Source organism: Rana temporaria, chromosome 2, assembly GCF_905171775.1.
Source record: "Rana temporaria chromosome 2, aRanTem1.1, whole genome shotgun sequence".
NCBI lineage: Eukaryota > Metazoa > Chordata > Amphibia > Anura > Ranidae > Rana > Rana temporaria.
This window is the reverse complement of record NC_053490.1, coordinates 420,944,560-420,969,715: the sequence shown is the minus strand read 5'-3', so window position 1 is coordinate 420,969,715 and position 25,156 is coordinate 420,944,560. Positions and strand designations below refer to the sequence as shown.

Sequence of the window (25,156 nt, the reverse complement as noted above, 5' to 3'; positions counted from 1 at the left end):
GCAATTAATCCAAACCACGCTCTATGAGCATCCAATGAGTGTTTTTCACCTTTTAAAAAGAAAGGATATTTTTTTTCTAAGTGTTTGAGCATGCTCAGTTCATCACACATGTAGGAACCAAGCTGCAATGGAATGAGAGCTTTTTTTTTTTGGTTTCCCCTGATCTGATGCTTTCCAGCCTGAAGGGGAGGTGTTAAAGACAGAAGTAAACACGCACATTTAATAATCTATTTGTGTGAAAAAAAAGGTTGCCAATTTTGTTTGGGAGCCACGTCGCACGACTGCGCAATTGTCAGTTAAAGCGACGCCGCGCCGAATCACAAAAACTTGCCCGGTCATTGACCAGAAATATGGTCCGGGCTCAAGTGGTTAAAAATTAACAAAACACAAAAGTGAGCCCAATTTTTGGGGATAATGTGAAAGATGATGTTACACTGAGTAAATAGATACCTTACATGTCACGCTTTACTATTGGAAACACTCCTGCAATGGGGCCAAAATGAATTCCGTGAATATCCCCATAGGCGACCTTTTTCTTTTTTTTCCAGGTTACCAGTTTATAGTTACAAAGAAGGTCTAGTGGTAAAAGTATTGCTCTCGCTCTAATGCACGCGTCAATACCTCACATGTGTGGTTTGAACGATGTTTATATATGTGGGCGGGACTTGCGTAAGTCCCGCCCACATATGTAAAAATTATTTTTACTTTTTGCTATAATAAATATCCCCAAAAATATATATTCAAAAAACTAAAAAAACCCTCAGTTTAGGCCGATACGTATTCTACATCTTTTTGGTTCCAAAAAATCGCAAATAGCGTTTAGTGTTTGGTTTTTGCAAAAGTTATAGCGTCTACAATTTTTTTTTTTTTGTTGTTTTAACTAGTTATTGGGGCGATCAGCGATTTTTATCGGTACTGCGACATTATGGCGGACACATCGAACAGTTTTTTGGAACCATTGGCATTTTTCTAGCGATCAGTGCTGTAAAAAATGCATTGCTTACTCAAAAAATGCCACTGGCAGGGAAGGGGTTAACACTAGGTGCGAGGGAGGGGTTAAATATGTTCCCTGGGTGTGTTCTAACTGTAGGGGGGGGGGTGGGACTGACATGTGTAAATGACAGATCGCTGTTCATGAAGGGGAACTCCAGACCCCCCCAAAAAAAAATAAGGTGGGTTCCCTCCCGGTGCATACCAGGCTCTTAGGCTTGGTCTGGAACATAAGGGGTTAAACCGGGGCCCAAAAAAATAGCGTGGGGCCCCCCCCAAGATCCAAACCAAGCCCTTATCCCAGGCACGCAGTCTGGTCAGACAGGAATGGGGGTGGGGACGAGCGAGCGCCCCCCTCCCTCCTGAGCCATACCAGACCACATGCCCTCAACATGGGGGAGTGTGTGCTGTGGGGGAGGGGGGCACTGCCCCCCCACCCCAAAGCACTCTTGCCCCCATGTCGATAGGGACAAGAGCCTCTTCCCGACAACCCTGGCCGTTGGTTGTCGGGGTATGCGGGCGGAGAGCTTATCAGAATCTGAGAGACCCCTTTAATAAAGGGGTCCCCAGATTCCGGCCCCCCACCCTATGTGAATGAGTATGGGGTACATCGTACCTCTACCCATTCACATGGGGGAAATGTAAAGTAAAAAAAAAACACCACACAGAATAAAATATTTTATTAATCTGCTCCGGAGCCCCCCCTTTCTTCTTTAGCTCTCTTAGAAGGGGGGGTTTCTTCTCTCCCGATCTTCCGCCGGGACCCTGGGCTTCGGTGATTTCTGCCGGGGGAGGGCGCCATCCCTCGGTCCTCTCCGGAGCCTTCCGCCGGATGCCCCCACCCCATTTAAGCTCTTTTTCATTAGGGAGGGGCATCCGGACTTCGGGGTCTTCTGCCAGGGGATGGCGCCTATCCCCCGGTCTTTCCGGTGCCTTCCGCCAGGGTTCCGGTCTTCCTGGTCTTCTGCCGGGGGTGCGCCAACTCCCAGGTCTTTCCTCTTCTGTCTTCTCTGCTCCCTCTTCTGCCTGGCTCCCCCGCGGAGCCAGGGCTTTCTTCCGTCTTCTTTCTTCTCTCTTCCTTCTTCTGCCTGTCTCCTCCGGGAGCCCAGGGCTTGTCTCCGCTGTCTTCTCCCTTCTCTTCCATTCGATGTTGACACGACGAGGTTCCGCGCTGACATGCCGTGTCAGCGGCGGGCATGGACTTATATAGGGTAATGCCACCATGTGACCTCAACCCATGTGACATCACATTCCCATCATGCCCAGGGAATGTGATGTCACATGGGTTGAGGTCACATGGTGGCATTGCCCTATATAAGTCCATGCCCACTGCTCAGACGGCATTCCAGCGCCGGACCTCGTCGTGTCAACATCCAATGGAAGAGAAGGGAGAAGACAGCGGAGACAAGCCCTGGGCTCCCGGAGGAGACAGGCAGAAGAAGGAAGAGAGAAGAAAGAAGACGGAAGAAAGCCCTGGTTCCGCGGGGGAGCCAGGCAGAAGAGGGAGCAGAGAAGACAGAAGAGAAAAGACCGGGGAGTTGGCGCACCCCCGGCAGAAGACCAGGAAGACCGGAACCCTGGCGGAAGGCACCGGAAAGACCGGGGGATAGGCGCCATCCCCCGGCAGAAGACCCCGAAGTCCGGATGCCCCTCCCTAATGAAAAAGAGCTTAAATGGGGTGGGGGCATCCGGCGGAAGGCTCCGGAGAGGACCGAGGGATGGCGCCCTCCCCCGGCAGAAATCACCGAAGCCCAGGGTCCCGGCGGAAGATCGGGAGAGAAGAAACCCCCCCTTCTAAGAGAGCTAAAGAAGAAAGGGGGGGCTCCGGAGCAGATTAATAAAATATTTTATTCTGTGTGGTGTTTTTTTTTTACTTTACATTTCCCCCATGTGAATGGGTAGAGGTACGATGTACCCCATACTCATTCACATAGGGTGGGGGGCCGGCATCTGGGGGCCCCCTTATTAAAGGGAGCTCGCAGATTCCGATTAGCCCCGCCTGCATACCCCGACAACCAATGGCAAGGGTTGTCGGGAAGAGGCTCTTGTCCCTATCGACATGGGGGCAAGAGTGCTTTGGGGTGGGGGGGCAGTGCCCCCCTCCCCCACAGCACACACTCCCCCATGTTGAGGGCATGCGGTCTGGTACGGCTCAGGAGGGGGGGGGGGCGCTCGATCGTCCCCTCCCCCATTCCTGTCCGGGCCAGACTGCATGCTTGGGATGAGGGCTTGGTTTGGATCTTGGGGGGGAACCCCGCGCCGAATCGGCGCGGGTTTAACCCCTCACGTTCCGGACCAAGCCTAAGAGCCTAATGTAGCCCTGAAGGGGGACCCGCGCCGATTTCAAGTTTGAAATTTGGCGCCGAGTTCCCCTTCAGGGCTGAAAACAGCTCGGAGATTCCCGTGCGCCGCGTCACGCAGCGCAATCACGGGTACGCCGCTTGGTATTTACCAAGATTTTCACGGCGTACTGACAAGGCGCACGGGAATCCCTGACTTTTCTCTCTGCGCATGCCCAGTATGCAAATGAACCTCCCGAGGTTCAGGCGCACTGTGCAAGCGTACGGGGATCTGTTTTCAAAAAACACTTTCCCTTTCAATTCGGCCCGCCAAACACTTCAAAACACATGTCACTTCACTTCCCCTGCATCCCCCCACCTCCCCCCTTAATAAACTCCCGCCCAAACCCCCGCAATTTATAGTTTAATGTGCCGTGCGCCAGGTCTGTACTGGTGCACAATGCACCCTCTCCTGGGCGCACGGAGCACATTAGTAACTAGGGAAATACACTGCACTAGCAGCGTATTTCTTTAGTAAATGGACAAACGGCTGCTACTCCTGCTTTTACTCCATGAGTCATGGAGTAAAGGCTTGGTAAATCAGGCCCAATAGCTCTATGGGAGGGATTCCCCCATCAAGACTGTCTGTGTTGATGGGGGAATCAAGCAATTTTCTTTCTTGCGACTCATGGTTGCAAGAAAGAAAATCAAATAATCTATGGTCTGCCTTAGTTCTGAACCAATAGTGAGGTACAGAAGGGGAGGTACAAATCCTGACTTCCTGTAATTCATAATGCCAGTTTGTAAGCGTGAACTGTACAATGATCATGCTTTAAACATCCATTACAAAAAACATCAAAGTGCAGCAATATTCTCTATATTGGATGTGTTTTTTTGTTTGTTTTATATATATATATATATATATATATATATATATATATATATATATATATATATATACACAGTCATACCTTATAAGGGCCAGATTCACAAAAGAGATACGACGGTGTATCTCCTGATACGCCGTCGTATCTCTGTTTTAGGGGCTTCCCAACTATGCGACTGATTCATAGAATCAGTTACGCATAGTTTGCCCTAAGATCCGACAGGTGTAATAGCCCATGTTAAAGTATGGCCGTCGTTCCCGTGTCGAAATTAAAAAAAAAAATTCTTGCGTAAGACGTCCGGGAATACGGAAGTACGCTACGCCCGGCGCCGTTCGAAAAAATGACGTCACTTCGCGCAAAGCACGGCGGGAATTTCGAAACGGAGCATGCGCAGTAGGTCCGGCGCGGGAGCGCGCCTAATTTAAATGGCACACGCCCCTTTGAATTACGCGGGCTTACGACGGAGGCCGCCGGCGTAGGTTTTCATTGCAAGTGCTTTGTGAATCAGACACTTGCGATGAAAACTTGCGGCGGTGTAACGTATCTACGATACGTTACGCCGCCGCACTTCTACGTGAATCTGGCCCCAAGTTCTCATTTGATGAGACAGCTCAAAGGAAATTGAACATCAGTTCAGCTGGCAAATATATGGATATTTTAGTTTTTTTGTTTAACAATCCATAAAAAGTATATATTTACTTTATGAACTACACTAGAAAGTTATGTTTTCATGTAGTGATAGATATTGAGGCAAGCTTTGAAAGTGGCAAAGTCTTATTTGAAAAAAAGGTAATCAAATAGTAGAAGCATATTTTTGTAGTACCGATTTACTTCATAGAGGTATTGAATTTTATGTAGACATTGCTTCAGCATTTTTGTTGTTTTTTTTTTCACAAAGGAAAAAAAGGAAGTCGGAAAGGAAAATATATGAACTGAATATGAAATATCCAAAAACAGGCAAACATAAAAGTCACAAAAGTAACAACAGATAACACTTCACAGAAAAATAATGAGAGAAGATATGATTTTTTTTTTGGAGTGCATGGCTACATTCTTCATTGGTTAGATCATTTAGTTCACTACAGAGCTCAGCCAAATCACCTTGGGCACATATATTTATCAAAGAGTTGCCAGAGTGTGTAACATGCCAATTACTCATTTGTCTTTCATCTACAGTTTCACAGTTTGTGGTGTAAGTTGATACCCCTGTCACAAATAAAGTACGCTTATAAAAAGGAACAGCAAATGTTAGAGGCACCAATAATAAAAGTACAAATAATTTTATTAACATATAACCCGTATGGGTTTGTTAAGGAAGCAAAAAAAAACCACAATACATAAAAATAAATTTAAAAAGAAAACTACAGTGACAACTGCAGTAACCAAAGATTGGTCCAATGAGAGTCCAAGGAAGATCAACACCTCTCACAAAGGATTATAAAAAAGATTTATTGATTCAATTTAATGCAGAGTGTAAATAAGGAATGTAAATGCTGTTAAACTGGCAAACAGCTAAATTAATATTTAAAATCGATATATGGGGGCTGTTGGGCCTCCTAAATGATTTGTATTCCTTCTATCCAGTGCTGAGAGTTACACAGCCCTGCCAGGCAGCACAGCCAACTGTGTGGCCTGACTTTACTCTGCTGTTTTTCTCTCAATTAGGTCACCTCTCCATCTCCAGCCTTTGACTAGACAGGGAAGGAGCAGCAACAGATTGAAAATCGAACCAACATCCTTCAAGTGAAAGAAAAGCCTTACACATAAATACCCCCTTCACAATCATTAATGCAATAAAAAGCCAGCCATATACTCCAAAAATGCAAAAATTACGATTCTTCTATTTTTTGTGCAATTCACTGCCTTTCATGTGATCGTAATTCCCTTCTTTCTGATTCTAAGGGCGGTCGGTGGTCGTGTAGTGAAAGCTAGTGAGAGTGTGACGTGCCCTGCAGCCCTGGAGCTCTTTAGTGATTTGAGGATGAGAATGTGGGATGGGGGTTTGCGGGCTGATCGGAGCTGGGAGGGGCTGTGCGGCTTTGTTAGAACAGACTCCGACAACACAAATAGGAAGCGCCTTTGAGCAGCCAAATTAGGTTGTTTAGAGCAACCTTTGTCGATGAAGAAGAAGAGGGTTGCTCAATGTCTGAATTAGGCAGTTGTTTCTAATCAGACATTTAGCAATCCAACGTTTTTTTTTTTTTTTTTTTCAAATAAATACAGGGTAGATTTTTTTTAATTTTGACTGTAATTCCACTTTAAAATGAAAAAATTGGAAGAAAATTATACTAGCGTATAACCAGCTTTAGTGGACAAGATGTCAGATGTGTGTCATTTTGCTGTCTGTGTCCTGCTGGGAGGATTTATCTTTTTTATTAGTCATTCAATCAATCATAGCGGCAAATGAGCAGAAATCTCTACTAATTAAGGAAAATACAGCTGTATACCATTGTCACGAAAACAAATCTACCCATTGGTATATTTCCACTCAATTCCTGCTGTGGGGGGTGACTAAGTGTAGATTTTCTATTACTTTCTCTTTCACTGACAATAGTCTGTAGAACAAAATGATGAATTTATTCCGATAGGAATGATCGATCTATAGTTGACAACCCTTTCGATTGATATGCCCTACAAGAGTAAGTGGACTTTGATCGAAAGCTAATATTGAATCACAATTTACGAACATACGTTTTCGAATTGTATATTTGTTCCTAACATGTAACCTGATTCAACGAAATATGATTATATTCATGAACAAAGTATCTAATGGCTGCTGATTGATGGAAAACACTTGATTCTGCCTTGGTGAATTGAATTTTATCAAAATTTTAAAGAAGTTATGGCTATTTAATTGTTTATAGATTTGATGCTTTTGATCGAATTCTGCATTGATCAGATAAATAAAAAAGAAGCATGTATGGCCACCAAAAAGCTGTACAGAAATAAAAAGAAAAATAACTATAAAGTATTTAGGCAGTGTTTGGCCCAGTTTAGGTCTTTTGTGGCCAAAACACTGCTTGATACTTTAGGAAGACAATCTCTTCAATTCATTCTGGGATCATGCTTTTATTCATTCTTTACAAAGATAATATTAGGCTTCATGCACATGGGCACCTGGGGCTGTAGAACATAAAATTAAGGCGTATTTCTCTGCCCAAGAGCCACAGGCCCATAGAAATCCATGGATGTGTGAGGCTGTATGCGGATATATGCCGGTACTTGCGTAAACAGATGTACATAGGCGTATCTGCTATCTTCTTTAGTAGTATCATTGAAAAAAAATGCAGTTTCCTTTTTTCAATATCTAATTGGACTGAAATTTCAGATAAAATATGCAGTTTTACCTAAAGTGGAACTTCAGTAATTTTTTCAACTTTCCATCTATTTAAATTCTCTGTACTTGTTGTTTTAACTTTGGATAGTAAAACCTTTCTTTTTTTCTGCCAGTAAATAGCTTATACAGCCCACTTCCTGTTTCTTGTCTGGTAAAAAGCCTAGGCTTATGACATCATGCACAGCTCTCTTTCTCACTCTTGTGAGAGTTTGCCAGGAAGGGAGGTGGGGTGAGTCATAAGAGCTCTGCAATGAGAGCTGCAGAGCTGGAGGTGTGTCTGTGTAAGTTCAGAAAGTGGACAGACAGCAGCTTCAGCTGGCCACAGTTAAAGCGGAGTTCCAGCCTTTTTTTATGTTTATTAAAAGCATAGCTGCTGGCTTTTAATAAACATACACTTACCTGCTCCACTGTCCAGCGACGCGACACCCAGAGATTTGCTCCTCTCCCCCCCTCTCCACCGGCGCCTCCATCCTAACTGTGGGCACCCGGCTGTGACAGCTTTCGGCTTCATGGCCGGGCACTCACTGCGCTACCTGATTGAACAGGCGATCGCCTGGGACCTGTTACGTGTCCCAGGCGATCGCCTACAGGGAGGGGCCGCCGTAGGTGATATGACGTATCGCCTAAGCGGTCCCTGGGCGGATGGAGGAAGTGGGACAGGAAGTCCCACTCCTACTGAAGCCCCCACTCCCCCCCCAAAAAAAATTACATGTAAGGGGGCGAGGAGTGGTTTAAGCGGAAGTTCCACTTTTGGGTGGAACTCTGCTTTAAAGTGGTTGCAGCCAGACTTGGTGGTGGGAGATGTCTGCAGCATATTTGGCAAGTACAGAATCGCAGTATATATAAAATAAAATGCAAAGCTTCAGAAATGGCAAATATGTTTTTATTATAAATTATGTGACGAGACTGCAGTTCCTTTTTAACTAGGCTTCTGATGCCAAAACCATATTAAGTGTGTCATTTTTGTTATGACATTTAAAGGTGAATTTCAGGTATTGAGATTTTTAGTTTCGTTGGGCCAGCTTGGACCAATGTAACTATGCATATACCATACCTGAGCGATCCCCCTGAAAACTGGAAATCACTGTAGTAGACACACTTCTTTTTTTTTTCAATCAAGTTTAATTTTATTATGAAAAGTAGATGGTACATCAGATGTTATACATTAGATAAATATCAATACATTGTGATATAGAAATTCATATATTAATAGTACATTACATTCTAACAATACTTAGGTTCCAATGAAGGGATTACTCTATAGTCAGAGGTATAAAAAACAAAATTAAAGGAACAAACCCCTGTTTTTGTAAATCGATCCATCGGAGGTCTAATAATTATACTTATACTATATACTCCAAACTATCATCCAATATAATTCAAAGTCATGGCAGTCTATAGTATTTGTCAAATCATAAGTAATACCATTTGACCTCTTAAGAATAATTAAATTCTATACCTCCCACCCCTAATCCTTCAAACACATTAGAGTCGAGTCGTTTCAACCAATGTATAGTTTCCCATTAATTCATTTCATCCCCCATTGCCAAAATATTTTCATATTGAGAATTGGAAGGGATAAAATGAAAAGATAAAGATTGAATAAACAACCATAAACTTTGTCAAACTGATATTTCCGGATTATTTAAAAAAATATTTTGATACCAGAAAATATCGTCAAACAACCATATCTAGAAATTGTCTGTGGAACTGAATCCACCTCCAATATACTCTCCACGGGATCCATGAGTCAAAAGATATTATATCCAGAAATTCCAGTTTATCCAAATTGATCATAGAGTGCATCCAAATGGATAAAACACATTTTTTATATGATAAAGAAGAGTACCAAGTCATTAACAACATATTCACATATATATAGTACCATATGTTATCTAAAAATTAGAAATAAAAGAAAATTTAAAGAAATCGAACCAAGAGGTGAACAGGAAAAAAGAAAAAGGATGAATAGATGAGGACTAAAGATCAGAGAGGAAGAAGAGTAGATAGCCTACCTGCCAAGTGTATACAACAGAATACGGTGAATCACCATATTACATTCACGTTGAATTTAATATACCCAAGTACTTCATCCACGGTTCCCAAATCTCATGAAACTGGTTACCTGAATCTAACAACAAGCCCAACCGTTTTTCATTCTCCATTATCCAAGTCACTTTCCTTTTCATATATGATATCGAAACCGTCGTTTTTTTCCAAGCAGCAGCTATCGAAATCCTTGCTCCTACTAGGATAAATAATATCAATCTTCTTGTAGACTTATGAGCATGCGGTACTAGTCCATTCAGCAAAGCAATCGCTGGAGATTGGTGTATATTACAACCAGTTATACGTCTTATAATATGAAATTGTCATGACCCGGGTTGTATTCGAACCGGGATCTTGCTGGTCTCTTAAACCATAGCCTTACCTGTTGTGCTACAGAAGAGATCTAGACTTTGGGAATGTCCTTACTGTGTTCAACACTACATCATACTCTCTAGCTCCACCTGCTGCCAGCTGTGGACAATTCTCAATCTGGACAGCCTTTAAATAGGAAGTGAGGTCATCACTCAGTGCCCGTTTATTTGGATTTCTTCCCTGGGTGTTTTGACTTCAGTGATCTTCCTTGTATTGAACTCCTGCCTGATATCCCGACTATTCTACAGCCTGCTGATTTTGTACCTTGCCGCCAGATCGTGAATGACCTTAGCCTGCCTGACTCTTCTCCGGATTTTGATTGTGAACTATTTGCCTGACGACGCTTTGCCTGGATCTCAAGCACACTACTTCCACTTCGGACACTACCTTTTACAGGTACCTTACATAATAAACGGGCCACAATGGCAGTGGACCCTGCTGAGATTGTTAAGGCGATTACACGTCAGGGACAATTGATCGGAGCTCATGAACAGCATCTTTCTTCCCTGGACGCCAAGTTAGATGAACTTTGCACCATGCTCAAATCTTGTTTGCCTGGTTCCTCTGCAACGGTTCAGACTCCGGATCCTACTCCTGCTACGGTCCAACCCGCCTCTTCTGTACCACCAAAACTTCCCTTGCCTGACAAGTTTGGTGGTGATACTGAGGACTGCAGAGGCTTTTTAAATGTTTGCCGTTTGCATTTCCGCAACAACCCTGCGACTTTTAGCACTTCGTCTGCCAAAGTGACTTTTGTAATTTCCTTGTTAAAGGGGAAGGCCCTGGCCTGGGTCTCTCCTTATTTGGAACGCAACGAACCTGTACTCCAAGATACTGAAAAATTTCTGGCCTCTCTCCAGATTGTATTTGACAAGCCAGGTAGAGTTTCTGCAGCTGAGTACTCCCTCTTGGACATACAACAAGACACCAGATCTGTGGCACAGTATGCTATTGAGTTCCGTACCCTTGCTGCTGAAACAAATTGGGACTCAAGGGCATTACGTGCAGCCTTCCGAAAAGGTCTTACGGATCGCATCAAGGACGAATTAGTCTATAAGGATCTCCCAGAAGACCTTGAGAAATTCATAGAGCTGTGTGTTCGTCTGGATGTCCGGTACCATGAAAGGTGCCAAGAGAGACTTAGAACCCGCAAGTTTCCTAGGCCAGTTTACCGTTTGGCCCCTAACTTCCAAGCACCACCTCAGCCAGAACCTGAAACCTCTGTTGAACCCCAGACACCTGTGGAACCCATGGAGGTGAGCCGTCTCCACCTAACTGAGTCAGAGAAACAAAGGAGGCGTTCATTGGGCCTATGCCTGTACTGCGGACTTAAAGGACATTTAGTATCTGTCTGCCCCTCCCGTCCAGTAAGGCAGGGTCTAACCAGTGTTGGAGGAGCTGGCTTAGACCTTACAGGTAGATCCTCCAAGACCAAGATTACTGTTCCGGCTACTATCCATTTATCTTCTAAGCTTGTTTTCTGTGAGGCTTTTGTGGATTCCGGAGCTGCGGGTATATTCTTGGACTACACTTTTGCAAGAAAGAACAACATCCCATTTGTTCCTAAGTCTAGACCCCTGAACATTACCACCCTGAATGGACAGCTCTTGGGAGATGGTATTGTGAAATTCGAGACTACAACAATCACCCTGCAGGTAGGCCTCCTCCACAAAGAGGAAGTTGTCTTGTCTCTTATTGATTCTCCGCTTCTGCCTATCATCCTTGGTTACCCATGGTTACAACTTCACAACCCCTCTTTTGATTGGGAAAATGGAGAACTAACCTCCTGGGGATCGTCCTGTCGCCTTCGCTGTTTGTCTCAACCCAAAAGACTTTCTGCTTGCATGTTGGCTCCTGTGACTATCCCACCTACCTTGCCTCGTGAATACCATGACTTTGCAGACGTATTTTGCAAACAAAAGGCAGAGGTGTTACCTCCACATCGTCCTTTTGACTGTACAATTAAATTGATTCCCGGAGCACCTCTTCCCAAAGGAAAGACCTACCCCCTGTCTCTGCCCGAACAAAACTCTATGGAGGAATACGTAAGAGACAACTTGGAAAGAGGTTTTATCCGACCCTCTTCTTCTCCAGTAGGAGCAGGTTTCTTCTTCGTTGAAAAGAAAGATGGGGGCCTTCGACCATGCATAGACTATCGGGGGTTAAATCAAATCATCGTAAAGGACTCCTACCCTTTGCCACTCATTCTTGAACTATTTGATCTACTTAAGGGGGCTGTTATATTCTCCAAGCTAGACCTACGAGGGGCTTATAACCTGATTCGAATTAATGAGGGGGACGAGTGGAAGACAGCATTCAACACTCGTAATGGACACTTTGAATATTTGGTCATGCCATTTGGCTTGTGTAACGCACCTGCTGTCTTTCAACATTTCATGAATGAAATTTTTCATGATTTCAGCAACCGTTTTGTGATCATCTACTTGGACGACATTTTAATCTTTTCCAAGACTCTTCCAGAGCACATCTCGCATGTGAAACAGGTATTACAACGGCTTAGAGAAAACCATCTTTATGCAAAAATCGAGAAATGCAGTTTCCATCAAAGCTGTATTCCTTTCCTTGGGTACATCATAAGTGCTGACGGTTTCCAAATGGACCCTCAAAAACTTTCCGCTGTCTTGCAATGGCCCCAACCGACCACTTTAAGAGGACTCCAAAGCTTTTTAGGATTTGCAAATTACTACAGACGCTTCATTAAGAGTTTTGCCTCCATTGCGGCACCCCTTACTGCCATGACTAAGAAGGGTACAAATTGCAAGGCGTGGTCTTCAGAAGCAAAATCAGCTTTCCAGCGATTAAAGGACATGTTCAGTAAAGCTCCAATTCTTCAGCATCCAAATCCTGACCTCCAGTACATTGTTGAGGTTGATGCCTCTGAGGTTGGAGCAGGTGCCGTACTCTCCCAGAGACAGCCAAAGTCTGGTAGAATCCATCCAGTAGCTTTTTTCTCTAGAAAGTTTTCTCCGGCAGAGATGAATTATGATGTTGGGAATCGAGAACTACTGGCCATCAAATTGGCATTGTCTGAATGGCGACATCTTCTGGAAGGGGCTTCCAAACCTTTTACTATCCTCACTGACCATAAAAACCTACTGTATCTTCAGACTGCTAGACGTCTGAACTCACGTCAGGCTCGATGGGCTCTGTTTTTCTCCCGTTTTAATTTTGTCCTTTCTTACGTTCCAGGGCATAGAAACAAAAAAGCCGATGCTCTTTCCAGACAGTTCGCTTCCTCTGAAGAAGATCAACCAGCCGAGCAGTATATAATCCCACCTCACAAAATTGTCGCACAGATCTCTACGGCCCTTTCCCAACAGCTACAAGAAACCCAGAATCGTGTTCCCCAGGGCTTGAAGATACCACCAGGTCGCCTGTACGTAGCCCCTAGTCTCAGAAAACCTATACTCCTCTGGGCACATGATGGCGTGTTATCCGGTCATCCTGGTGTCACCATCACTCTTAAGACCTTGCAGCGTCATGTCTGGTGGCCTCGTATGAAAAAGGATGTTACTGACTATGTGGCTGCCTGCCCAACTTGTGCTGCTAATAAAGTACCCCGCACATTACCTGCTGGACTGTTACATCCACTTCCGGCACCTCGCCAGCCTTGGACCCATTTGACCATGGACTTCATTGTAGACTTACCCAAGTCCGAGGGCATGACTGCTATATGGGTCACAGTGGATCGCTTTTCCAAAATGTCTCATTTTGTGCCGATTCCGGGATTACCTACAGCGAAAGCACTGTCCACTCTTTTCCTTTCCCATATTGTAAGACATCATGGCATACCTACCAATGTCATCTCAGACCGCGGATCCCAGTTCGTTTCCCGATTCTGGAGAGCGTTCTGCAAGAAACTGGGAGTAACGCTCTCACTCTCTACCTCACATCACCCTCAAACTGATGGTCAAACCGAACGCATGAACCAGACCCTAGAAACCTACCTTCGACATTATGTCAATGCCTTACACTCCAACTGGTCTGAGTATTTGCCTTTAGCTGAGTTCGCCCTAAATTCCCGTTGGCACAGTGCTCTTCATACCACACCATTCTACGCAGCCCTAGGCTATCACCCTCAGACTTTTCCCCTACTTCAGCCTTCTTCTGGTGTACCAGCAGCAGATCAGCGGGTGAAAAATATTCTACTACATTGGAAGAAGATTCGTTTATTACTACGGAAGTCAGCAGGCAAGTACAGGCTTTTTTCCAACAGACGAAGACGCCATATACCTCCATATGTGGTGGGGGACAGAGTTTGGCTATCAACCAAGTATGTGAGACTGAAACAACCTTCTACCAAATTGGGCCCTCGATTCATTGGTCCTTACAGGATCATTGCTCGAGTTGGACCAGTTTCCTATCGCTTAAGATTACCTTCTTCTCTCCGGATACATCCCGTGTTCCACGTTTCACTCCTCAAAAAAGCTATTTTCAACCGCTACTCCAGATCACAACAGCTACCTCCTCCTGTTCTTGTTGATGGACAAAATGAGTTTGAAGTCTCCAAGATTCTTGATTCCAGAAGACAGGGCCGTGGCCTTCGGTATCTGGTTCATTGGAAGGGGTATCCTGTCACAGACCGCTCCTGGGTTCCAGCCAAAGATCTGCATGCCCCTTCTCTTATACGAGACTTCCATACCTCGTTTCCCACTAAGCCCCGCTAGGCCCCCGGAGGGGTCCATTGGGGAGGGGGCCCTGTCATGACCCGGGTTGTATTCGAACCGGGATCTTCCTGGTCTCTTAAACCATAGCCTTACCTGTTGTGCTACAGAAGAGATCTAGACTTTGGGAATGTCCTTACTGTGTTCAACACTACATCATACTCTCTAGCTCCACCTGCTGCCAGCTGTGGACAATTCTCAATCTGGACAGCCTTTAAATAGGAAGTGAGGTCATCACTCAGTGCCCGTTTATTTGGATTTCTTCCCTGGGTGTTTTGACTTCAGTGATCTTCCTTGTATTGAACTCCTGCCTGATATCCCGACTATTCTACAGCCTGCTGATTTTGTACCTTGCCGCCAGATCGTGAATGACCTTAGCCTGCCTGACTCTTCTCCGGATTTTGATTGTGAACTATTTGCCTGACGACGCTTTGCCTGGATCTCAAGCACACTACTTCCACTTCGGACACTACCTTTTACAGGTACCTTACAGAAATAACCTATTCCAGTATCTGCGTATTTTTGGGCATTCCCACCATATATGAATCATAGAACCAACTCCCTGACATCCTCTAAAACATAGAGGCGACAGAGAGGGGTAAATAGTGGCTAGCTTCAAGGGTACCAAGTACCATCTAGTAAAGACCTTCAGATTAGCTTCTATAAGTGAAACATTGGTAATCCCTTTCATGGATCTATCAAAATTAGAGTACCATTCTTTCAAATCCCATTCAACCTGAAGATCCCTTTCCCAAGCAATCATATGAGGTAATTTTTGTTCATTAGCAGCAAGCGATTTATATATTATAGAAATTCCTCCCCTCCTTCCCAAGGCTTGGTCACATTTAACCTCATAATCCGCCATATAGCCCGACACGGTCTTATCTAACCAAAGCTTCTTAGTAAAACTAAAGATTTGAGAAAATCTCGGTTTTTCAGAGGATGGGAGGTCCAGATTATCCGTAAAATATTTTTCGGAAAGAGGGTAGACACACTTCTATAGAAATCTCCACTAGCTTCCATGGTCCATGGGAGACATTCAGAGGATGCTTTTCTTCAATGAAAGCAAAGTTTTGTCCGATTGGCTGAGGTGATTTTCACAATCCCCATCTCTTTCAATCAAAATATACTTTGCATTCATTGAGAAAATGCAGTGTTCCCAAAAATGATGCCCGTATCAAGCAAGTGACATCCTGTGTTCAGTAAACAGCAGGGCAGCTACTCGGCACAGGACCCAGAAGCTAGTGGAGATCACTGTAGTAGCAGTGCCTTCCAGAATGATTTCCAGCTTCCACTGGGATTGACAAAGTAGGGTATATGCATAGATCCATTGATAGTTCCATTGATCCAAGTTGGATCAATGGAACTATGTGAAAATATCCATGCCTGGAATTCATTTTTAAATATACTTTTATCACACACCCCAACAGCTTAACTGCTTTACATATCCCACTGTCAGCCATTTCATTTCCATATTTTTTTTTGCAAGATCTTCCATGCATTGAAGATTGAGCTGATATCACATGAGTTAAGGGGAAGCCTTGGACACTTCTTAGCTAACTTCTTCCCACATTGCTTGACCCATAAATTAATTTTCAGCACAAGGAATTAGCCAAGGAGGTAGAATAAAGTAACAGCCATTAGCTTTATTATATAAGTATATCAATTATTTTTTGAAGCATATGTTTGTGCAGTTTTTCTGCTGCACTTGGCATATGCTATTTATTTTAATAGTCCACTTACATTAGAGGGGGCATTTCTTCATGCTCATTAGGGAATGTTGTGCCAATAGTTATCTCACATCAACGTAATGTGTTCATACACCTAAACATCAAGGATTTAATATCAAAGTAGAATAATTTGGTCTGTATAAGTATTTTTTTTTTTTTGTAGTATTACTCATGCAGGTACTAAGCTGTTAATAACTAGGTTTGCCTGTTTGTAAATGCATATGTATGTAACTATGTGACTTCTGAACTATCACGTTTCTCTTTTTTAGATATTAAACCTGAAAACCTCCTAATTAGCTACAGTGATGTCTTAAAGCTCTGTGATTTTGGTAAGTGATTTTGGTAAGAAAATTTGCATCTGTCACGTTTTCCTGCGAGCCGAAAACTCTTTAATGCTTGCAATGAATATTTAGCCAATTCTGCTTTATCTCAATAGATTAGTTTGTATGTCAGAATTTAACACCTTGAAAGGACCACTAAAAGATAGGGCTAGTTTTTAAAAGAAGAAAACGATACACAATAAGTAAAACTTTGCTATTTGATTACTTGTACTGTAAAAATGTACCGTTGGCCACTTGTAAGTTAGTGCCTAGGGCATCACAGTAAGGGTACCCCAGAGCTATAAAAATTGCATACTTAATTCAACTATCCCCAAGCACTACTGGGTCCTTAATGGATTAATTCACCTTTACAAAAAAAATTGCCTGTGCAGATAAGGGGTGTCTATAGATAAAAACAAACTTGCAGCTCTGACTAAAGTAATGTCCCTGCTATAGGTGTAGGCTATTTACATGGCCTCCTGAAGCCTGACTGGAATACAGGAAGTTTCCAGGGTGTAGCCAAGAGAGGCATGGCTGTTGCTACTCATCTTTACCATCACAGGAGTGAGCTCTTTCTCTGCTTCAAATCCCTTGTCATGCTTTCTCTCCCCTGATGCATCAGCTCTGAGCTCAGTGTTTGTTCACTCTTGTGATGGTGAAAGTGAGCAGTAACAACTTGGACCTTTCTTAGCAATGGCCTAGCAATGTCCTTTGGACCATTCTAGTCAGGTTTCAGGAGGTACGTAAATGGCCCACACCTATTGCAAAGACATTATTCAACTTTAGTCAAAACTGAGGTCTGTATTTATCTACAGATGTCCCTTATCTGCATAGGAAGTTTTTTGTTAAAGATCAACCAACCCTTTAAACAGGTTTGTCTTGCCTGAATATTTGCACACAGGTGATAGTAGAAGGAAGGGGGCAGAGATGAGCAGTGTTGGAAAACGCTGCATGCATCCAGCCTATGGGGTAGCAATTGTGACTAATTCAGCTGCTTCCCATACAGCGGCTGGCAGGGTCCTCACATAGACAGTTATTCGTCCAAAAACAGCCAAGTCATGCAACTGTCATTTTACCTCTATTGGTACTAAGAGTTATCTTGCTGTATAATCTACCATTGTGTTTTTTTTTTTTTTTTTTTGCCTGGTCTTCTCTGAATACTTGTAGCTACAAATCCAGCACCATAGTTATTGGAGAAGGGGCTGTAGGGACTATTTTGTATCTTAAAGCGGAGTTCCGGACACAATTTCACTTTTTAAATATAAATACCCCTGTAATACACAAGCTTAATGTATTCTAGTAAAGTTAGTCTGTAAACTAAGGTCCGTTTTGTTAGGTTGTTACAGCATTTAGACACTTTATAAAATAGAAATTGACTGGGGCCATCTTAAGTGTGGGCATCATGAAGCCAGACTGTATGACTTCCTGGATTTCAGCCTTGCAGACCTCGCACATGCTCAGTGCTGCACAAGCAGTGTCAGATCAGGTTTCAGCACCTGTGCTGTCCAAGTCACATGATTCTTTGAGACTGGGGAGTGCACAGACTCCTGGAAAGTTACACCCACTACATTCCCAGGAGTCTGTGCGGTGTAGGTTAGGAATCATTAAGGGCCAGATCCACAGCCGCCGAGCGCAACTTAACTTTTCAGAGTTAAGTTACACTGCCGCAAATCTCCCAAGTTAGGTGCCGATCCACAAAGCACTAACCTGGAAATTTGCGGCGGTGTAACTTAACTCCGTCCGGCGCAAGGCGTTCCTAATACAAATGGGCGATTCCCGTTTAAATTAGGCGCGCTCCTGCGCCGGACATACTGCACATGCTCCGTCGGGTAACTTACCCGACGTGCATTGCGCTAACTGACGTCGCTCCGATGTCATTTGCTTAGACGTTAACGTAAATGGCGTCCAGCGCCATTCACGAACGTCTTACGCAAATGACGTAGAGTTGAAAATTTCGACGCGGGAACGACGGCCATACTTAATAGGGCTTAGTCAAATAGGACTCAGCCCTATTTTTACGCGGCGTAACTCGACGTAAACAACATAGATTTAGCGCGACGGGCCCGTCGGAACGTTCGTGGATCGCCGTAAGTGTTCATTTGCATATTCTAGGCCGGCCGCAATGGCCTCGCCACCTAGCGGCCGGCCTAGAATTGCATCCTTAAGATCCGACAGTGTAATTCAATTACACATGTCGGATCTTCTGCCTATCTATGGTAAACTGATTCTGTGGATCAGTTCCATAGAAAGAAACAGGGATACGACGGCGTATCAGTAGATACGCCGGCGTATCCCTTTTGTGGATTACCCCCTAAGCACCTAGGTGCAGGAAGTGGGAAGATTAACTATTCTGCCTAGCAACAACAATTTGAAGGCATCTAAAAAAAAATTTTTTTCTCGTAAAGGACTAATGACATTTTTTTAAAACTACTGATGTAATGTTATATTTATGGGTGGAACTCCACTTTAAAGCTCAACTCCAGGAAGGGTGAAACTTAAATAGTGCATTGCGCACCATTTACCTTACTCCTCAGGCTTGATTTAAAAAACCTAAGCCATCTGCAGTGTATAGGACCAAAGTCACAGTTTCCTTTATGAGTAAAGCTAAGATCCTGCCATGGAAATCAGATCCTGCCATGGAGATCAGATCCTACCATGGAGATCAGTAAATAGAAGAAACGAGAAGGATTGTCCTGTGACTATGGCTTCAGGTGAGTAAAATGAGCATTCATATAGATTATTTTTTTTGAGTGAGGTGGGAATAGGGCTTGGTAATATACTGAAGTTGGACTTTAAGTATTGTTCTCTTCTCTGGTTTGATTGGTGGACTGTGCTGTCTGTATGAGGGACATTTGATTTCCCTTAATACAGACTGTTATTATTTTTTTTATAATAATTATGTCATAGCTAGTAGAAATAGATGTGAATTTGGTGCAAATTGACCTTATATTTTCATAATGGAAAGCATTGCCTCTAAATACAACCCTGGAAATTATACAACCAAAGTGCATTAAATGCTCATCTCAATCTTTTCAATGACTATTTTAAACATCCATGCAGTTACATGGTTATATGCAAAGTACTTCCATGCTTCCAACCACACAAAGGTTTGGAGAATAGTCATTACATTAGCAAGATTAAGCAAGTTAAGCTGTGCTTTGACCTAGGCAAAAAAATACATTCCCAAAGAGCGGTTCAAACCAGGAATCACAGAGGAATGTGTTCCTGTGCGATTCACATGCAGTTCTGTGCAGTGGTATTTCAGACCATTCATTTTGATACATACATTTGTGGTGTCTTTAACTTAAAGAGGAGTTCCGCCCGGGGGGAAAAAAAACAAACGTCAGCCGCTACAAATACTGAGCTGGGTTGATGGAGACCCAGTGTCACTGAGACATGGGGAAGCAGGAAACAGGAAGCGCCGTTCAAGACAGCGTGCGTGTCAGTGTGGAACCGGAAGTGATATAGAAGTGATATAGAACACGGAGCCAGCCAATGGGATGACGCGTTTCACAGCCTCCGCTGTTTCTTCAGATCCATAATGTATATAGAGAAAGGACGTACTTATCAGTCTGCAGTCCGTCCCACACTGCAGGCTGTATCCCCGCCTCCCTCTTCTCTCCTCCAGCCTAGGCTGGAGGAGAGCAGAGGACTCAGTGATCACAGAGCCCATCAATCGTGTGCCACAGGGGGCGCATGGGCAGCGCGATCATGGGAGGATGTCCATGTACATCCTCCCAACAAATTAAGCCTGCGTTATAGCCATCTTTTAGGTATAGGGCACAGAGTCTGCTTTAGGGAATTCCTAATTCTGTTCTTAAAGTAGAACCTAAAGAGTGAGTTTTCCTTTACCAAAAACTGCCTATGCAGATAAGAAGCATCTGATAAATACAAATTGTGCAGTTTTAACTAAAGTTGAATAATGCTCTTGCTTTAGGTGTAGGCCATTTACATACCTCCTGAAACCTGACTGGAAAATTCCTAGAACATTGCTGTGAGATGTCTAGTCATTACTACTCACCTCCACCATCACAGGAGTGAGCAAACACTGAGACCAGAGCTACTGCATCAGAGGAGAGAAAAAACTGTGCAGCTTTGACTAAAGTTGAATAATGTCCATGGTATAGGTGTAGGCCATTTACATACCTCATGGAGCCTAACTGTAAACCTCCCAGGACGTTGCTAAGTGAGGCCCAGCTATTACTGTTGATCTTCACCATCACAGGCGTGAGCTCTCAGACTTTGAGCTCAGAGATACTTTATCAGGGAACAAAGCACATGTGAATCAGAGGAAAAGCTCATTCATGTGATAACAAGGGCCTTATTCAATTTTGGTCAAAGGTCTACAGTTTGTTTTTATCTACAGACATGCCTTATCTGCATAGTCGTTTTTTTGGTAAACATGAACTATGCATTTAAGCCTCACAAAAGAATGCTTATTTTGGAACACTGTAATTAAATCTGGACTGCATTTTCTGTAAAAAAAAGAAAAAAAATACAGTTAGGCCTCATTCACATGGGCATACCTATATGTACACCTGTGAAAGCCCTTTGGATGCACCATGAGGGCTGGGTTGGTGCACAAAGTACTGTGCTCTCAGCAACATGCAGAAACAAAAGAACAACTCTCCTACAAACATGCCATATTAATCCTATTAGAAAAGACTTTATCATGTGGTCTTAAAGATATATGAAGAAAAGCGGCATGCACAGTTTCTTTCATAAATCTTTAGTCTATCAGGGATACAAGTTAAGTGAAAGCCTCTGCCTTAAGGGAAATTCCTTGTACCTGGCGAAATGTACCTTTTAGGATCCATACCTAGAATAAAGCCGGCCATAGACGGTTCGAATCTCAGCCAGTTCAGCAGGGATTAGCTGAGATTCGAACCATGTATGGGCAGGCTGATTGTACTCAAGTTGGTCCATCGATCAACTTGGATACAACCAGCATGTCAGATTTTTACAATGCGAATATAGCCAGAGGCTATACCTGCCAGCAATAATCACTGTGTTCTCCCAGCAGGGGTTCCCTGGGAACGCAAAGTTGTTTCTTGGGCTCCTCCATGTTAAAAAGGTTGAAAAAGACTGCATGAAAGTACTCTAAAACTATCAATGGGAATAAAGCATTACCTATAATTTTCTGGTATGGCCCTTTAAAATATCCTGTGCCAAATTCAAAATGACCTGACACCCTTTTCAGTAGCTTAATGAAGGTACGGGGGAAATTCAGGTAGTTCCGAATGACGCCACTGCTACTAATATGTAAGGCAGGTACTACTACTGCACCAAAATAAAAAAATAAAGACCTACAGTTTGTAGATAACAAAATAGGAGGTAATTAAGACCATCTATATGAGTCCCTGTCCATTTGAACACACCAGTCTCTGTGCGCTTCCTCACTCGTGCCACAAATTCATGTACCTGTTTGCAACAGGTACAGTGGGGTAAATAATTATTTGATCCCCTGCAGATCTTGTAAGTTTGCCCACTTACAAAGAAAAGAAGGGTCCATAATTTGTATCATAGGTGTATTTAAAATAATAGAGAGAGAATAACCACCACAAAACAATAAAAAACATACAAAAAATGCTATAAATGAAGTTTCAATTCAGTAAATAAAATAAGTATTTGATCCCTAAGCATTTCACAACTTAGTACTTGATGGAGAAACCCTTGTTGGCAAGCACAGAGGTAAGAGATTTCTTGTGGTTGGTTGCACACATCTCAGGAGGGATTTTGGTCCACTCTTTACAGATTTTCTCTAAATCCTTAAGGTTTCTTGGCTGTCGATTAGCAACTTAAAGTTTCAGCTCCCTCCATACATTTTCTATAGGATTAATGTCTGGAGACTGACTAGGCTACTCCATGACCTTAATGTGCTTCTTCTTGAGCCACTCCTTTGTTGCTTTGGCGGTATGTTTTGGGTCATTGTCATGCTGAAAGACCCATCTTCAGTGTTGTGGCAGAGGGAAGAGGGTTTTCATCCAAGCTTTTACAATACGTGGTCACGTTTATTGGCCCCTCAATGTGGCAAAGTCAGCCTGTACCTTTAGCAGGAAACAGCCCCAAAGCATAATGCTTCCACCTCCGCGCTTGACTTTAGGGACGGTGTTCTTAAGATCATAGTCAGCATTTTTCTTCCTCCAAACACAGCGAGTCGCGTTAATGCCAAAGAGCTACATTTTGGTCTCATCTGACCACAGCACCTTCTCCCAATCCTTCTCTGAATCATTTAGATGTTCATTGGCATGACTGTACATGTATCTTCATGAGAAAGGGTACTTGTTGTGTTTGGAGAAAGAAAAGTGCTGACTATGACCCTAAGAACACCATCCTTACAGTCAAGCATGGAGGTGGAAACATTATGCTTTGGGGCTGTTTCTCTGCTAAAGGTACAGACCGACTTTGCCGCATTGAGGGGCCAATGGACGGGGCCATGTAGTGTAAAATCATGCAGGAGAACCTTCTTCCTTTAGACGAACACTGAAGATCATGGTCTTCAGTGTGGGTCATGGATGGGTCTTTCAGCATGACAATAAACCAAAACATACTGCCACGGCAACAAAGGAGTAGCGCAAGAAGAAGCACATTAAAGTAGAGGTATAGGCAAAACGTTTTCATTTTGGATAGAGCAAAGGAGGGCTATAACCCCTGTCAGATTTTTTCCGCTATCTGTGTCCCATTGCGGAGGTTTCCCTTCACTTTCTGTCCCATAACCAAACAGGAAGTCATAGGAAATCCCTGCAAATTAAGGGGATTTGTTGGGGACTATTAGTTGTGTCAATGGGAGAAATGCTGCTCCATTGTCGGTGTCAGATGGCAGAATAGTGTCTCGTATCAATGGGAGGGATAGTGCCCCAAGGGCCGGATAAAGGCAAGCAAAGGGCCGCATTTGGCCCTCAGGCCACAGTTTGGAGACCACTGCTTTAAGGTAATGGAGTGGCCTAGCCAGTCTTCAGACCTTGATCCGATATAACATTTATGGAAGGAGCTGAAACTTCGAGTTGCCAAGCGACAGCCAAGAAACCTTAAGGATTTAGAGAAGATCTGTAAAGAAGAGTGGACCAAAATCCCTCCTGAGATGTATGCAAACCTGGTCACCAACTACAAAAAACGTCTTAACCCTGTGCTTTCCAACAAGGGTTTCTCCACCAAGTACTAGTCCATGTTTTGCTTGAGGTTTAAATACTTATTTTACTCACTGAACTGCAACTCAATTTATAACATTTGTATCGTGTGTTTTTTTCTGGAATTTTGGCTGATATTCTGTCTCTATTATTTAAAATACACCCATGATAATAGTTATAGACCCTTCATTTCTTTGTAAGTGGGCAAACTAACAAAATCTGCAGGGGATCAAATAATATTTTCCCCCACTGTACGTGAATCTGACGCCCACGCTGACAATTGTTGAACAGAGGCATGATGGAATTCTAAAGATTGTCGTAGACACTCTTTATGAATTCCCTTGTATGTGAGCATAACTAATGATACAATTAAATAAGGCACAACATTCTTAATTAGCCATTTAAGAAACGGGCACGCTTTGCTTGATATTCGTTTCATTTGACTCATGTTATCTACAGCAGTTGTAGCACACATGTATAAAGCCTTATAATTCCCATCTTTGGTTTTAAATTCTGTACCAGCTTTCACTTTCATTTATCGCTTTAAATCTTCTAATACATCAGATCTCTTTGACAAGCGCTGTATCAATTTCTTATTATTTGGCATGGTGATCTTGATAGTCTTTGATTTGGCATGTTGCCTAGAACAGTCTGGAAAGTCCCATTAAACTGAGATTGAATTTTTAGAGCAAATCGATTTTCTAGATATTAATGCTGAACTCCAGACAGACATAAAAATCACCAATTAATTCAGTAGTGTATTCATTAAAAATATAGTTAGATATAATTTTAAATGCAGCTAGTGTAAGTACCTTAAATATTAAAAGCCATGAACATAAAATGAATATATTAGAGCTTACCTTACTCAAATTTTATAGGCTAAACCAAAAAGTACAGAGAAATACCTGTTGATCCTGATAGAAATCCAGTGTCCTTGTAACATCCTGTGCACTAATTTGAAATCTCAATTAATGCTTTCTAAGCTGTCTTCTGTGAACTGTACTACCCCTCCTCCCTATGTAATGGACATGAAGAGAGTGGGAGGTGTACAAAATCAGAAGCGCAGCCTAGGGTGACAACACTGCTCATTCATTGATACTGTAGAGCAGAGCTTTTTTCCTCAGAAAATAGGTGCAGGAACTCAACCACGACCCCGTTCAGATTTCACAAACAGTAGAAGGGTCTTAAAGGGGCATTACCGTATTTATCGCGGTATAACGCACTCCCACGTATACCGTGCACCCCTAAAGTTGCCCTGAATCCTGTGGGAAAAAGTTTTTTTGTTTTTTTTATACTTTCAGTTTTGGTGTCTTGCGCGGCGTCCATCGGCGGCCTCGTCGGGTCCGGCGTCCTTCTGCGGCTTCGGGTGTCCTCTTTGGC

At 43.2% G+C, this 25,156-nt stretch overlaps 1 protein-coding gene across 3 annotated transcripts in view; it reads left to right on the top strand.

Moving 5' to 3' along the window:
• Positions 1 to 25,156, top strand: part of CDKL5 (cyclin dependent kinase like 5) — a 511,586-nt gene that overhangs the window by 376,737 nt on the left and 109,693 nt on the right. For all 3 annotated transcript variants that reach the window (XM_040338214.1, XM_040338213.1, XM_040338212.1), the window contains exon 8: positions 16,599 to 16,658. In XM_040338214.1, the coding sequence (XP_040194148.1) occupies positions 16,599 to 16,658 (60 nt within the window). The remainder of the gene's footprint in view (positions 1 to 16,598; positions 16,659 to 25,156) is intronic.